General features: G+C 60.3%; 1 protein-coding gene across 30 annotated transcripts in view; it reads left to right on the top strand.

Annotated features, from left to right (window-relative positions):
- Window positions 1-14,066, top strand: part of WNK2 (WNK lysine deficient protein kinase 2) — a 116,186-nt gene that overhangs the window by 33,103 nt on the left and 69,017 nt on the right. For all 30 annotated transcript variants that reach the window (XR_011531730.1, XM_070590549.1, XM_070590546.1 and 27 more), the window contains 5 exons: window positions 181-401; window positions 3,272-3,429; window positions 5,983-6,071; window positions 7,842-8,061; window positions 13,488-13,770. Coding sequence is in view for 29 of the 30 variants with exons in the window: in XM_070590549.1 (XP_070446650.1) it covers window positions 181-401; window positions 3,272-3,429; window positions 5,983-6,071; window positions 7,842-8,061; window positions 13,488-13,770 (971 nt within the window). In the remaining variant the exon portion in view is untranslated. The remainder of the gene's footprint in view (window positions 1-180; window positions 402-3,271; window positions 3,430-5,982; window positions 6,072-7,841; window positions 8,062-13,487; window positions 13,771-14,066) is intronic.

Below are 14,066 nucleotides of genomic sequence, written 5' to 3'. Positions count from 1 at the left end.
GTGCAGGGGCTGTGATGGCTGGGGCGCCGGGCACGCCTTCTGCCTGGGGCTGTCCTGGCTGGTGTGCGGCCAGCACCCTTCTCTCAGAAGTGTCCTTGTTTGGGTGATAAATACACAGCCCCCCAGCAGCCAGAAGCTCTTCCCCACCTGAGCTGCCGGTGAGCCGCGCTCCCGCCGCAGGTACCTGAAGAGATTCAAGGTGATGAAGCCCAAGGTGCTGCGCAGCTGGTGCCGGCAGATCCTCAAGGGGCTGCTGTTCCTGCACACGAGGACGCCCCCCATCATCCACCGGGACCTCAAGTGTGACAACATCTTCATCACTGGGCCCACCGGCTCGGTGAAGATCGGCGACTTGGGCCTGGCCACCCTCAAGAGAGCGTCTTTTGCCAAGAGTGTGATTGGTAAGCTGGTCTCTCTGTGTCCCCGGCCCCTTGGCCAGCCTCCGGTGGCCTGTGTGTGTGTCCTTGGCTGTGCAGGTCAGGCGATGAGGCTGGGCGTGCTCTGTGCACTCAGGGGCAGGAAGGAGGCCTGGACAGCAGAGGGACGTGGGGACTTGGTGGCCGGTGAGGCTGGAGCTGGCGTCAGTGGGTGGGGAGGCAGGCACCCCAAGCTTGAGGCCCACGGAAGGAGCCCTGGGGTGTTGGGGGCACAGAGTGAGCGTGCCGGGCATGAGGCTGAGGGATTGGGTGTGGATGCCTCTTTGCTGGCTATTTCTGCCTCTGCCTTTCTCATCCTTCTCTGAGAAGCCCCCAGTGGCCTTTCTGGGTGGGGCCCCAGCCTGTAGCTGCCGTGTGGAGATAGGGGTCTGGTGTGCTGGCCCTGGGTGGGGACGTGGCACACAGGGGGCATGACGTGTCCAGTGGGCCTGGATGGGGACCCTCCCAGGCTTTGCAAAGAGAGTGCTTGGAGGGGCTGCAGGCAGCTGCTTACGGGGTTCAAGATGTCTGGAAAGTGCTGCAGGGCCAGGTGGCTCCAGGTTGTGGCTCTAGAAGCCCAGAAGGGAGGGGAGGGGAGGGGATGGGAGGGCATGGGAGGGGAGGTGATGGGGTGGGATGGGATGGGATGGGATGGGATGGAAGGGGATGGGAGGGGAGGTGATGGGATGGAGGGGAGGGGAGGGGAGGGGAGGTGGGGATCGGGAGAGGCTCCCCGGCTAGGTGAGGCCCTGAGTGCCTGACGTGAGGGCTGGTTCCCCCATGAGCAGGACGACAAGAGGTTGGTCTTAGGGATTTGAGTTCATGGTTTTGCTGCATGTTGGGGGACAGAACTCGGCCTGTTTGTAGAATAATGAAACCGCTGGGAATCTGGAAGCTTCTCCTGCAGGGGCAGTGGGTTTGCAGTTTGATGTCTGGGGCAGGGTGGCTGCTGGGGGAGACGAGGGCTGGGGCGTGAGCTGACCCAGGCCTCAGTTTGCCTGTCTGTGAAATGGGAACAGTAGGCTTGGGCCTGGCTGTGGAGGCCAAGGAGGTGCCGGTGTGCCCAGAAGGCACTGGACACACACATGTTGTGTGTGTGAGCATGTTCTTTTTAACGTTCAGACTTAAATGGCTACAGTGTGAGGAAAGAGAGGAAGTTTGGGCATGTCTGTGGTCCAAGCACATGTACAGAACTGGGTGTCCCCATCCTGGCTGGGAGCTGGGCACCCCGCACACCCACTGCCCACCCCCAAAGCCAGGTCATCTGGGGCCTTAAAATATTCCTCCAGAGCAGCGTTCCTGGTTCCCAAGGGTCTCAGAAGAGACTGAGCCAGATGAGTGGAGGGCCCCCTGGTGAGTGGAGGCCCCCTGGGCCGGCTAAGCTCCCGGCCTCCTGCCAGCAGCCCTGAGGCTCCCTTCTCCCGCTTCCCTGTGGATGGACACGGCCAAGCACAAAAAATTCTCAGCATAATCATGTGGTTCAACAGCCTAAGAGGAGGAAGAGTTCCCAGTGCAGCGTCCCTCAGACTCCTGTTCTCTCTCCACTCAGCTCCATTCTTTCTGATGGAATCTTCCAGAACTCTTTATGCATATACATAAATCTAAACATAGATTCTTGTTTTTCCCAAAATGTTGACTTTTTTTGTTTTTTTTTTTTTTAAAGGACACGGGAGACTTGACCGTAGGCTGAGTGCCATAAACAACATACACAACTGCACGCGCACGCTGACTCCCTGCGTAGAACCACGAGCACAGACCAAAGGCCTCATCTGTGGCCTCATCATGTTTTTGTTAAACATATAATACGTGTTAAATTGAAATTAGGGGTAAACAAGGAGAAATCGCAACCCCCCAGTAACGTGGCCGCATCTCAGATGTCCGCGGACACGTGGCCCCCACCTGCTTTCTAACACAATTGTGTGTGCTGGTTTGCATCTGCTTTTTTAAAAACCTGGAGCATTTGAAAATCTCCCAGACTCAGCACAGACGGAGAAGGTGAATCAGCTTGTCGAGGTCAGCGGCCTCTTTTCTTTGCATTCAGCTCAGCAAACACTTGGTTGGACCCGTTTTAATGAAAGGTGGTTGTGATTTTTAAAGCAAAAGTCTGTTACAGAAAAACTTAAGAACCCAGAGCAGTGTAACTAAAGGAGAAGTCAGCTGGAACCCCTCCAGATGAGGCCTTTGGTCTGTGCTCGTGGCTCTACGCAGGGAGTCAGCGTGCGCGTGCAGTTGTGTATGTTGTTTATGGCACTCAGCCTATGGTCAAGTCTCCCGTGTCCTTTAAAATTCAGAGTAAGCGTTATTTTAAACCTTTTGTGCTTAGACTGTGTGAGCGGTTCCCACCTTGACACCTGGCTGGTACCTGCCAGGTGAGTGCCGCCTGCCCAGCTGTCCCAGGCAGCTGCCTCATCGTCTGTGCTGCTGCACGCTCTGCGTGTGGGGCCTCTCTGGGGACACGGGGCCTTTCTGGGTTTTCCTAATTGAAGTGGCGCTGTGGGGACCATGAGTTTTTGTCTGCTCCGGGCTATCCAGGCCCGTGGTTAGGAGAGGTGAGCGTGGGGGTCTGCTCCTGGATGTGGCAGCTCTAGTGTTCTGGACACAGACCCCAGCCCCTGGGAAGTAATGGTCTCCCAGCTCTGTGGGCAGGCGGTGGCTCTGCGAACTGATCTGACCCCGACTCAGGAGGGTCTGGGAGAGTTTTGGGGAACTTCTGTCTGCAGAGCACTCCTGGAATCCTGGATTCCAGGTCTGATGGTGCAGAGCGCGGGGGCCGGGCTGACCCTGGCACGTGGACGGGGAGGAGGCGAGGGGCTCCTAGGCCCAGTGACCACTGACCCTCTTGCTCTCGGCCACAGGTACCCCTGAGTTCATGGCGCCCGAGATGTACGAGGAGCACTACGACGAGTCTGTGGACGTCTATGCCTTCGGGATGTGCATGCTGGAGATGGCCACCTCGGAGTACCCCTACTCAGAGTGCCAGAACGCTGCCCAGATCTACCGCAAGGTCACCTGTGTAAGTCCACTGGTCACCACGGTGGGCCATGCGCCATGGCTGGTCTCTTTGCTCCATGAGATCCTCACAGCAGCCATGTGGGGAGGGGAATGAAGCCACTTTACAGATGGGGAAACTGAGGCCTAGTGGTAGGGTTGCTCAGGTCTCTGGGCTCGAGGTGGAAACCACACAGCAGTAATAGTAATAAGGGTGCTGGGATGGTACCCAGAGGCTGTCACGGTCCACACAGTGCCGTGAGGCTGGGGCACTGGCAGGGCCTCGCCAGGAGGCACTCAGGCCACCCTGGGGGCTGCTGGCTTCCCCACCTTACAGCGGCGTGTCCCCAGGCAGTTATCAGCTTTAATTGCGTGGCTTCGGCTGTGCAAACAGATCCTCCTGTCCTCCCTCTACTATCCTGCTGGGTGGGGAACGGGGAGGGAGCATCCACATCCAGGGCGGAGCAGCTGGGCCTAGAGTTTCTGGGCCCTGGTCCCTCACTGCCCATCTGTGCCTGCGGGCAAGAGGCGCCACGACCCCGAGTCCTGGCTGCCTCGTGCAGACCCCGATGCACCCTCCTTCCTTCTGAAGACACATGAGGAGCCATGGTTCTTGGCACCCGGGGCATCTGCCCCCCATCCCTGAGCCCTCCCTGCAGGTCACAGCTTGTTTCTCCCCTCTGGTTCTTAATTCTAAGTTATCCGTCAGTAGTTCACTTTGAGCCCCTCCCATCTGCCACTGAGGATGCAAGGCAGGAAGGCAGAGTCCTTGGCTGGTGGCACTGTGTCTGTGGGTCAGAGACCCACAGATAGGTGCGCAGCTCCCCGGTGGTGCTGGCTGGAGAGGGTGGGCCCATCGCCTGTGGGCAGTGGTCCTGCGAGGGGCTGGGGGTGAATTCGAGGGGCGTCAGGTTTTGGAGTGGTGCCTGGGTGCAGGTTCTGGTTTGCACAGATGGATGGGGTGGTGATCCATCCACTGGGCTTGGTGAGACAGAGACTGAGCCCCCTGGGCACGTGCTCGTTGGCCACCCTGGTTCTCCAGCAGCCTCGCTGCCTGTCTTTGGGCCCTGGGAAACAGGACACTGGCCAGGGTCCCAGGGCTCCTCTGTGGACCCCTGTTGGTCTGGGCAAAGTAGGGCTCAGCCCCATTCTGCCTCCCTCAGGAAACCAGGCCGGAGGCATGTTGCTGATCCTTGGTGTGTCATCTGCATCGATGCCCTTGCCCTCGGCCCTGCCCCCGAGTCCTGTGGTTCCTCACTTCTCACCCACATGCTGGTGCAGCCTCCCACATCAGCCCCTGACCCCAGGGTCTCTCTGGGTCTTGAGGTGTCCTCTGCCATCAGCTGCCTGACTCCGTGCTTCTGAGCCTGGAGACGTGAGCCCCTTCAAAACAGCACCTTGTTATTCTGGCACATTCTTCACCTGCTTTGGGGGCCTCAACCTTTCAGAGATTGAATGACACTGTATGCACACACTTACTTGCGTTTATAGTGTCTCAGGTCTTCTGCCCCCGTGGGGACTCTGCCCTTCCTCCTGGTGTAATTAAACCTTTTTCTCTTGGCTTCAGTGAAACAGCAGAGGCCTCATCTCTGAGGGGGACCCTCGGCCGCTCCTGAAGCCCAGGGTCCTGCGTCTGTTGCTCACATACTCCCCTGCACGTTGGGTGCAGTGTGACTCCTGCTGGCTGCAGGCACAGGACCTGGAGGTCCGGGGGCCCAGCCAGGCAGTGGAGCTGCTGGGGGTCCTGCTCTTGGGTCTGCCCCCGGGCTAGGGGCACGCCTCTCCCTCCCCGCCATGGGAAAACGCAGGCTTCACGTTCTCGATGTTCAAAAAAGAACACCAGGACAAGGCCTTTGGAGGCGCAGTTTTGTTGAGGGAGGAAGAACATGGGGCTCGAGCCCCCAGTGTGTTTTAAAACCAGGTGCCCCTCCCTGAGTCCCCTCCCCCAGCAGATGGCAGACAGATGCTGCAGCAGGTCCTGCTTGTGCTGGACCCCTCTGCCTGCGTCTGGGCTCTGGGCTGGCTGAGCCGTGGCCGCCCCCAGGCTGGCACCTGCTGGGTCCCTGGTCGGTGTGGACACTCGGCCACCCCTTGTCCCTGCTGCCTGAAAGTCACCCAGCCTGGCTGTGGCTGTGAAACAAGCCACCAGGCCTTGAAAGTCAGCCCCACCTGTGGCCACAATGGGGCTTGAGCCTCTGGTGGCCCTCGGCCAGTGGCAGCAGCCACAAAGAGTGCCCTCAGCACCCTTGAGCGGGCGTGTGGTGAGATGGGAAGCCTCTGTGGGGGTGGGTCCTCGTCCAGCAGGGATGCTCTGCTGGCAGGTGGGTGTGTATCCTCGGGCAGATCTGCCCTGTCCCGCTCCGTCCCCTCTGTGCAGTGACGGGCTGGTTGGGAGGAGCGAGCATCCCCCGAGTCTTTCTTCCCCAGACCTCACTACTCCCAGACGCCATTCCCAAGTGGGGAGTTGGGATGGAATGAACCCCAGAATGAGCCTCATCCCCTTCTGCCTTCTCCTCTGCTGGGCTGGTGTGAGGCGAGAGGCCAATTCGGTGTCAGGTGACTGCTCATCTCTTTTCAGGGCATCAAGCCAGCCAGCTTTGAGAAAGTGCACGATCCCGAAATCAAGGAGATCATTGGAGAGTGTATCTGCAAAAACAAGGAGGAGAGGTGAGTCGCATGCCACGTGGGGTCAGGTGCTCTCGCTGACGTTGCTCCAGCTGGTCTGCAAAGCTGGGTTCCCCCAAGAAGAGGTTTAGGAGATGGATAGGCCACTTCAGGCCGCCATGTCCTGGGTGCCAGCGAGCCTGCTGGGCAGTCAGGGCACAGCCGCGGCCTGGCCTCTGCCGCCTGGACGGTTCTGGAGCCCCCTCTTTTCTCCTTTCCTGGCTGCTTCTTGCCCACCCAGCCTGGAGCATGGGAGCTCCTGGAGCCTCGCTCTGCCCTCATTCCTTTTTCTGTGCATTTTCCCCGGTGGGCCCATCCATACCCACGGCCTGGAGGACACCCCCGTGCCTGCCTCCCGATGCATCTCATCTCATCTTGCCCTCTTCTCAACTCCGGGCTGCATGCACCTGTGTCTGAGTCACCTCAAGTCACAGGTTCAAGGCAGAGCCCTCACGATCCCCCAAACCAGCCCCACCTCAGATTAGGGCCCCTCCTTCCTCAGCTGGTCAGCCAGGGAGCCTGGCCTGCATCCTGAGCCTTCCTCCCCCCCCCTTTGCCCCTCTTCCCCCCAGAGCCCTCTATCCCTCCTACTTCTCTCCTCCCTCACCTCCTCCTCGCCCCCTTGGGTGCCCTCCTTGCCCCTGCACCCCTAGCACATGCCCCTCACCCCATCCCCGTCCCCAGCATTCACCCCTGTCTTTCCCAAGGCTGTCACTTCTCTCACAGCGGCCTTGTCCTGACCCCTAGGTCTTCTCTCTGCCCCCTGCAATTATCCTGTTTTATTCTCTAAGAAAAATACTAAAAAGTTGTGAAATATAACCCACACCAGAAAAGTACAGAAACAACCCTGTAGAGCCAAGGAGTCCTCAGAGCAGACCCTGTGTGTGAGACCACCTCCCAGACCAGGACAGACAGAGCCCCAGGGCCCATGACCTTCCCCCTGCCAGGGGCAGTGACCTCCACACCCCCCAGGAACTATGACCTCTGTCCCCTCAGGAGCCATGACCTCTGGCCCCGCAACGGCCATGACCCCCTCCCCCCAGGGGCCAAGACCTCCAAGACCCTGGGCATTTGTTGCCCTTGTTGAAGGTCACTCACTGAGCTGTGACCCGCAGGCCATCCAGGGGGGTGTGGTCTCCATCTGCCCAGGGGGGTGGGCCGCTGGACTTCGCAGCCCAGGGTGACCACACACAGGACCCCGGGAGGACGCCAGGCCCGGGACAGCACCTGGATCCCTTCCTGCTGGAGACAGGAACTGACCTAGTGTTTGGGGATGTGGATTTGGGTGACAAAGTGGTTACCATGGCAACACCCAGCAGCCACACTCCTCAGCATCCTGGGGAGCCCCTGAAAATGTCCCTCTCCCAAGGCCAAGACCCCTCAGGTGCCCGTGTGAGCTCTGGGATGTGGTCAGCCTCGCTGTCCGGTTCAGTCTTCCCTGGAGCAGGTGTCTTGTGGTGACTGAGCCCACAGCTCCTCCGCAGGCCTGTCTGCACGGCACGGAGCCTGGGTGAAAACTCTGAATTCCCTGAGTCTCACAGCGGCATGTGTTCTTTTTGTAACGAGGGAGAACGAGTCTTAGAGACTGCACAGTGAAGTGTGATCTCCTCCCCGGGAGCTAGGGAAGTACATGTAAACTGTTGGGTGCCGTTCCCGAGGCCAGAGCCTGCCCACTGGGCGGTACAGTCAGGGAACGTTCTGGAGGGAGCACCCCGTGTGCACGGCCCCTTGGCAGGTGTGCCCGCGCCCTGCTCGTCAGCCGCCCCTCCGCAGGTACGAGATCAAAGACCTGCTCAGCCATGCCTTCTTCGCGGAGGACACCGGCGTCAGGGTGGAGCTGGCCGAGGAGGACCACGGCAGGAAGTCCACCATTGCTCTGCGGCTCTGGGTTGAGGACCCCAAGAAACTGAAGGGCAAGCCCAAGGACAACGGGGCCATTGAGTTCACCTTTGACCTGGAGAGGGAGACGCCGGACGACGTGGCCCAGGAGATGGTAAGGTGGCCCCTTGCGGCCAAAAATGCGGGTGTGTGCCTTGAGAGCATGTGGTTTCCAACAGTTAGACCAAGGTCAGAAGGGCGCGCGGTCCAGTGGTGAGCGGCAGGCCTGGGGCGCGCACAGGATCCCCAGCCATGTGGGGCGCGGGGCGTGGGGAGGGGTCTCCTGCTGCACAGGCGCAGGACCTGGCGCACAGAGGGACCTGGCCTTGATGTGTCAGGAGAGGCCTGCTTGTGACCGGATTCTTGCTGCCTTGGCACTTGCGCGGGCCCTGGAGTTCCATTTTCCATCTGCTGCTGAGGGGCACTGTGGTCGAGGGCGCGGGGTCGCAGGGGTGCGGAGGGAAGATGTGCACGTAAGAAATAAGAGAGACGGTGATTGTCACTAGAAAAACGGAGGGAGAGTGAAGCCGGCGCACGTGGCGGGAGAGCGCGCTCGGTCACAGAAGCGCACGGTCTCTTCCACTTTCTTGGATCAACCTTTCCCTGAACGCAGCACATGTCAGAAACTTAGCAAGTCCCATGGGTTCGGCTGCTGGGTTCTCACAGCTGGACTCCTGGGCCCGTGTGGGTTCGGCAGGAGGAAGTGGTCTGCGGCTGGACGGTAGGCTGGAAGAGCTGGGAGGGCAGCAGCCTGTGCAGGCTCGGGTGGGCAGCAGATCCGCGTGACCAGCCTGGGCTGACTCCACTGCTCCCCGAGGCTCTGCTCAGATGAGGAAACTGAGGCTGGCTGTGCCGCGTGAGGTGTGGGAGCCACAGCCGTGAGGGCACTTGGTGGGCTTGGGGGCCCAGGCGTGTGGCAGGTGAAGGGTCCGTGGAGCTTGGTGTAGGTGGTGCAACAGGTCAGTGTGGGGCAGGAGCGGGAGCCGTGTGGCCAGCCAGGGCCCTGCCTTCCACTGGACAGCGGCCTGTGTCCCCACTGTGTCTGGCACATGCAGTCCATGTGATGTCCCGCTAAGGGGCCAGAGCCCACGTCAGGACCACCCCCACTTTCCTGACTGCCGGTCACATCCTTGGTCCCAGAAACAGAGATGCCTCTGCTGTAAGTGAATTTAATGGGGTCAGTCAGCTCCGTGCTTCCGGAGGCATTTCGATGACCGTGTGGTGTGCAGTTGAATCGCCGTGTACTTGCTGGGAGTGGCACTAAGATAATTACCAGCCGCTAGTCCTGTGAATTCAGGACCCCGTTTCCCCTCGTGCTGTGACACGGGGTCCCTTTTGGCTTTCTGCTGGAATTTAAAGCACAAACAAGTGACAGTGAGGCGGTGCATGTGACAGCCTGTGAGATGAGGTTCTGGAGTGGGGGTCGCATCCTGGAGCAACGATGGGCACTGGGGAACCTGGCCACCAGTGTTCCCTGTCCAGGTGTCATCAGGAGGGTAGGCCGGCCTCGAGGGGCACAGCCCCACGTGGAGATGGGGTGGGTCCTCGGGTGGCCTTGAGTGAGTGTCTGGGTTGGGGCTGCTGGGGCCAGGGGACTCAGGAAGCACAAGCAGTGAGCACGCCCTAGTCATCCCCAGCATCGTGCCTGCTCTGCGCTGGGCTGTTGGGCACCTTCCTGCCTGAGGTGGGGGGTTCGGGTGGGAGCTGAGCGTGGGTCAGGTGCTGCAGCGACGGGAGAGGACAACAGGACGTCAGCACACACGGATTCCCCGTGGTGGCGTGTCCTGGAGGCGCACAGGACCCAGACGCACAGTGCTATCTGTGCTGCGGTGGCCGGGTGCTCCTTCTGCCCAGTTCGTCCCAGACACTCTTTGGTTGTAAGAAGGTGGTGCCCCAATGTGGTAGGCCCCTTCCCGGGATGCTCACCCTCCCCAGAGGACTCACCTTCCTCTGCCTCAACACTGAGGACAGGAGTGCCAGCCTCCTCCTGCAGCCCCACCCTGTCCCGCCCTGGAGCATGCGCGCTGCGGCCTCTGCACCAAGTTCATGTGCCCGGCTGGAGCCCGGGGCACGGTGTCTCCGCCAGTTCACAGCCTGGGTGCAGCACTCCCCCTCCCCCCATCTCCTTTAAAAGCACTTTCCCGTGTTTGGACATCCTCCGTGAAGTGTGGCATCCACACAGAAGGCGAGTCGCTGTGTTCCATTAAAGAATAATAATAAAACAACACGTACCACTGGTCTCTGTAAGAAACAGCAGGCCTAGTGCTTTGGGAGCTGCCTGTCATGATGAGCTGACAGCAGCCTCGGCCCCTTGGCCGGTCTCAGTCCTGCGTGAGCCCCGGTGAGCTGGACTCTGCTCCTGGCTCCTAGCTGGGCCTTGCAGGTCAGCGTGGGGGCCTGGCTCTTGGTCAGGTTCCACCCTCCCCGCCCATCTGTCGACAGAGAGCCAACATTGGGGTCCAGGGCCTCCTGGTGGGTCCCAGGGCTGGGCAGAGGAGGTCCTAGTGGGCGGAGATTCAGGGCCCACTCCCCTGGCTGCTCTGTGGGGCGGTCACTTACCCATGGCTGTAGCTCAACACACCTACTTCTTCAAAACTTAGAGTAGTATAAGGAGGAGACAGCCAGTGCTGGGCGTCGTGAACAGGCAGCAGCTTGCCGAAGAGATGCAGTGGCACGTAGGGTGTCACCCCACCTCCAGTGCTAGGGGCCTGCAGCAGGTTGGGGCCTTGTTCTTAACCCCCGAGATCAGCGTGTGTCGGGTGTTGAAGAAGTTCTGGAGCCAGACAAGGCCGCCCTCAGGGTGGGAGGGAGCCCATGCCACAGCTCTCTCCTCTCCCTCTGGAATCACCTCCCGGCAGGTCCTGCAGGTGGGGACGTGGGGCGGGTGCGCGTCGACATGGGTCAGAGCGAAGACATCGGGATCTGAGAGGAGGACGGGTTCTCCAGAGACCTGGGCTGGCTCTGGTCTAGAGTGACCCGTCAGTAGGACCCCCAGGGACAGGAGCTTGAGGCCCAGCCCAGGGGTTCCTTCCTCCTGCCTTCACGGCCTCCGGATAATGGGACGTTGCAGTGCAGCACAGAACGTGGCTGAATTCTCCCCGTTCGGGAAAAAATAGAAGCAGCACCTTGGAGAGGCTCGCTGGGGGTGACTGTGAACACGGAGGTGGGAGGGAAAGTGGGTCACGGGCAGGTAGCCGCAGTGGCGGCTTGTCTGTGGGTCGCCTTCTTTCCAGCGGCCTCTGCTGGGTCCACCAGGTCAGCCGCGTGGGCCCTGCTGGTGGGCGGGCGGGTGGGGGCTTTGGCCCAGCCTCGGCCCTCGCATGTGTCCCAGCTGCATGGACCTGCTCACTCCCACCGTCCTGGCGAGGAGGCCTCGGCACCGTCTGTCGAGTCTCAGCAGCAAATCTGTCACGGGGTTGACTTCTGGAAGTTTCTTGAAGTCATCACAGACTTAGAGAAGCGTTGCAAATGCACAGCAAAGAACCGTTTGAAGTGACTGATGTCTGGCCTGATGCCCGGCACCCCCAAAATACTGTGTACCTGGACCTTCCTGTGCAGCTGCCTTGGCCCTCAGACCTGGGAGAGCAGCCGGTCCTGCTCAGGGCCCCGTTGTCCAGCGTCAAGGTTGCGCCTTTCGTCAGTGGACTGCGTGAAGGGCTGGCTGGCCGTCCCGGCTCAGCACCCTCTGTGACCATCAGCATGTCCGCAGGAACGCTTGCTACCGTGGCCACCCCCTGGGGACGCACCCTCGGTCACGTGGTTGAACGGGTCTACCTGGGGATCCACATGAAGCTGTAGTTAATAACTGTTTCATAGGGAGGTACCTGGCAACTGTGTAAATATTGCATTTTCACCAAACTTTCCATTTATGTATGTCTTTGTGACCCATGGTTTCCCTTTTATTCAGTAGATAACGTGCTCCATCACCTTCGCTTCTCAATAGTCCACCCCAAATGCAGCTCTGTGCACACTCGGGTCACACGGTCTCCAGGTTGGGATTCTGAGAGTGACTGAGCAGGCGCTTCTGGCTCAGGGCCCCTCGTGAGGGCAGCCGGGTGTCCGCTGGGGCTGACTGGGGCGAGGGTTGGTGTCCGTGCTTGCTCACCAGGTCGAGTTCTCAGCCAAGTGGGATGTTCCATAGGGCTGCTTGCGACGCAGCTTCACGTGAGCAAGTGATCCACAGAGAGACTGAGAGACAGAGCGAGAGGGAGAGATGGAGACTGAGAGACAGAGAGAGCAGGAGAGACAGAGACCGAGAGAGAGACAGAGACTGAGAGATGGAGAGAGAGAGAGACACTGAGAGACAGAGACAGAGACTAAGAGACGGAGACAGAGTGAGAGGAGAGAAGGTGAGACTGCAGGTGTGTGCTGCTGTGTAACCCTAGGGTGGCAGCGATGCTCGTCACTTCTGCCACCACAGAGCACTTGTGTCCCCCTCTGGGTATTTGTGGACACGTCCTTCAAACTCTCCTGGTACTGCTGTGTATTTTGATGCTCAGAATGTCCCAGATTCGGCCAGTGGGAGGCCGTGGTGCTGGCTCCCGTGTTGTCCTGCACGTCGTCAGGTTGTCATTCTCCAAGCGTCCTCTCAGCACAGTGAGATGTCCAGGCCGCTCCTCTCCCTGGGGGCCTGGACCTGCCGTCCATGGGGAACCCCACCCTCTCACAGTGGTCCGGCTCCTATATGCTGTGGGTCATGGCTGCCCCGGGCCCACAACCATGCTCTCTTCCTTGTACACATACTGTGCTGTGTACACACATACCCGTGTCTACCTCTGTGTGTGTTTACGTCTGTTGTACATTGGAAATGGTGAGTTCACACGGTTCCCATCCCGAGCCACAAGGTCTGTCTCTGGTTTTCTCCCTTCCCTCGTGGGGAATCCTGTGGTGATGGCTGGGAGCCTGGCTTCCGCTCTTTCGTGGTTTTGCCACAAATATCCTCAGAGAGAGCCGTGTGTTTCCTGGAGATCAGTGGCTCCTTTACAGACACTCTTAAACACTCTGTTGGGTAAATTGAGTTCAGGGTTTGCCAGGCACCGTGCACACCCTCCTGGTCTCAAGTTACAAAGTGCGCCTCCTGCCCCAGCCTCCACGACTTCTCAGAGAATGGCAAGACGGGCCGGCTGCAGCTCCTTGTCCCTGTGCCCGAGCACACAGATGCACCCAGGACCCCTTCCTGCCCTCGGCCAGCACAGGCAAGGGCTCCAGGAAGCCCCGGGCCCTGCGGGGGGGCAGGTTGGGGTGCCTCTGCCTCAGTCACCCACCTGCAGTTTCTGGCACCTGCTCTCCCAGGAGTGGGCCCAGGGCGGGTTCAGATGGTCGCTCTTCTTGCGGACTTATGCTCGATGGCGGGAGGACATTTACTTACAGGGTGATGAGAGCGTCCTGAGAGGAACGAACCGGGGGTGAGGGACTGAGGAGAGGACTTTGAGTGGAGACCCCATGAGGGGGAGGCGGCTGTGCAGATGGCAGGGCCGGCCCAGCAGTGAGACGAGACGGGCAGGCCTGGTCTCGGTAATGACATGGTGACTCCCTTTGCAGATCGAGTCAGGATTCTTCCACGAGAGTGACCTGAAGATCGTGGCCAAGTCCATCCGTGACCGTGTGGCATTGATCCAGTGGCGGCGGGAGAGGATCTGGCCCGCGCTGCAGCCCAGGGAGCAGCGGGACCCAGGCAGCCCCGACAGGGCCAGGGGCCCACCCGCACCCCTGCAGGTCCAGGTGACCTACCACACACAGGCTGGGCCGCCGGAGCCCGAGGAGCCCGAGGCCGACCAGCACCTCCTCCCCCCCGCGCTGCCGGCCAGCGCCACCTCCTTGGCCTGTGAGTGCTGCCCCTCCGCGTCCCCGAGCCCCCACGGGTTTGGACAGTTGGCGTAGGCGAGCGTTTTCCCAGGGGGATCGGGAGCATACCCGGTGCTGCACAGAGAACTGTGACCAGAGAGCTTTAAGGCTGGCTCAAGTCCAGCTTCTGGGGACGGGGGACAACTGTTTATGCAGACGCAGGACCTCGCGTGCCCCACGCCAGCGAGGGCAGGGTGGCTCAGTCTGGTTACTTGTCCCATCTGAGGATGTCAGTCCCGGCCACACAGGGCTCCTGAGGGCTGTACCCCACCCCAG

This window comes from Equus przewalskii, chromosome 22, assembly GCF_037783145.1.
Source record: "Equus przewalskii isolate Varuska chromosome 22, EquPr2, whole genome shotgun sequence".
NCBI lineage: Eukaryota > Metazoa > Chordata > Mammalia > Perissodactyla > Equidae > Equus > Equus przewalskii.
Note: the sequence above shows the minus strand (reverse complement) of the source record. Positions and strands in the feature narration are given on the sequence as shown.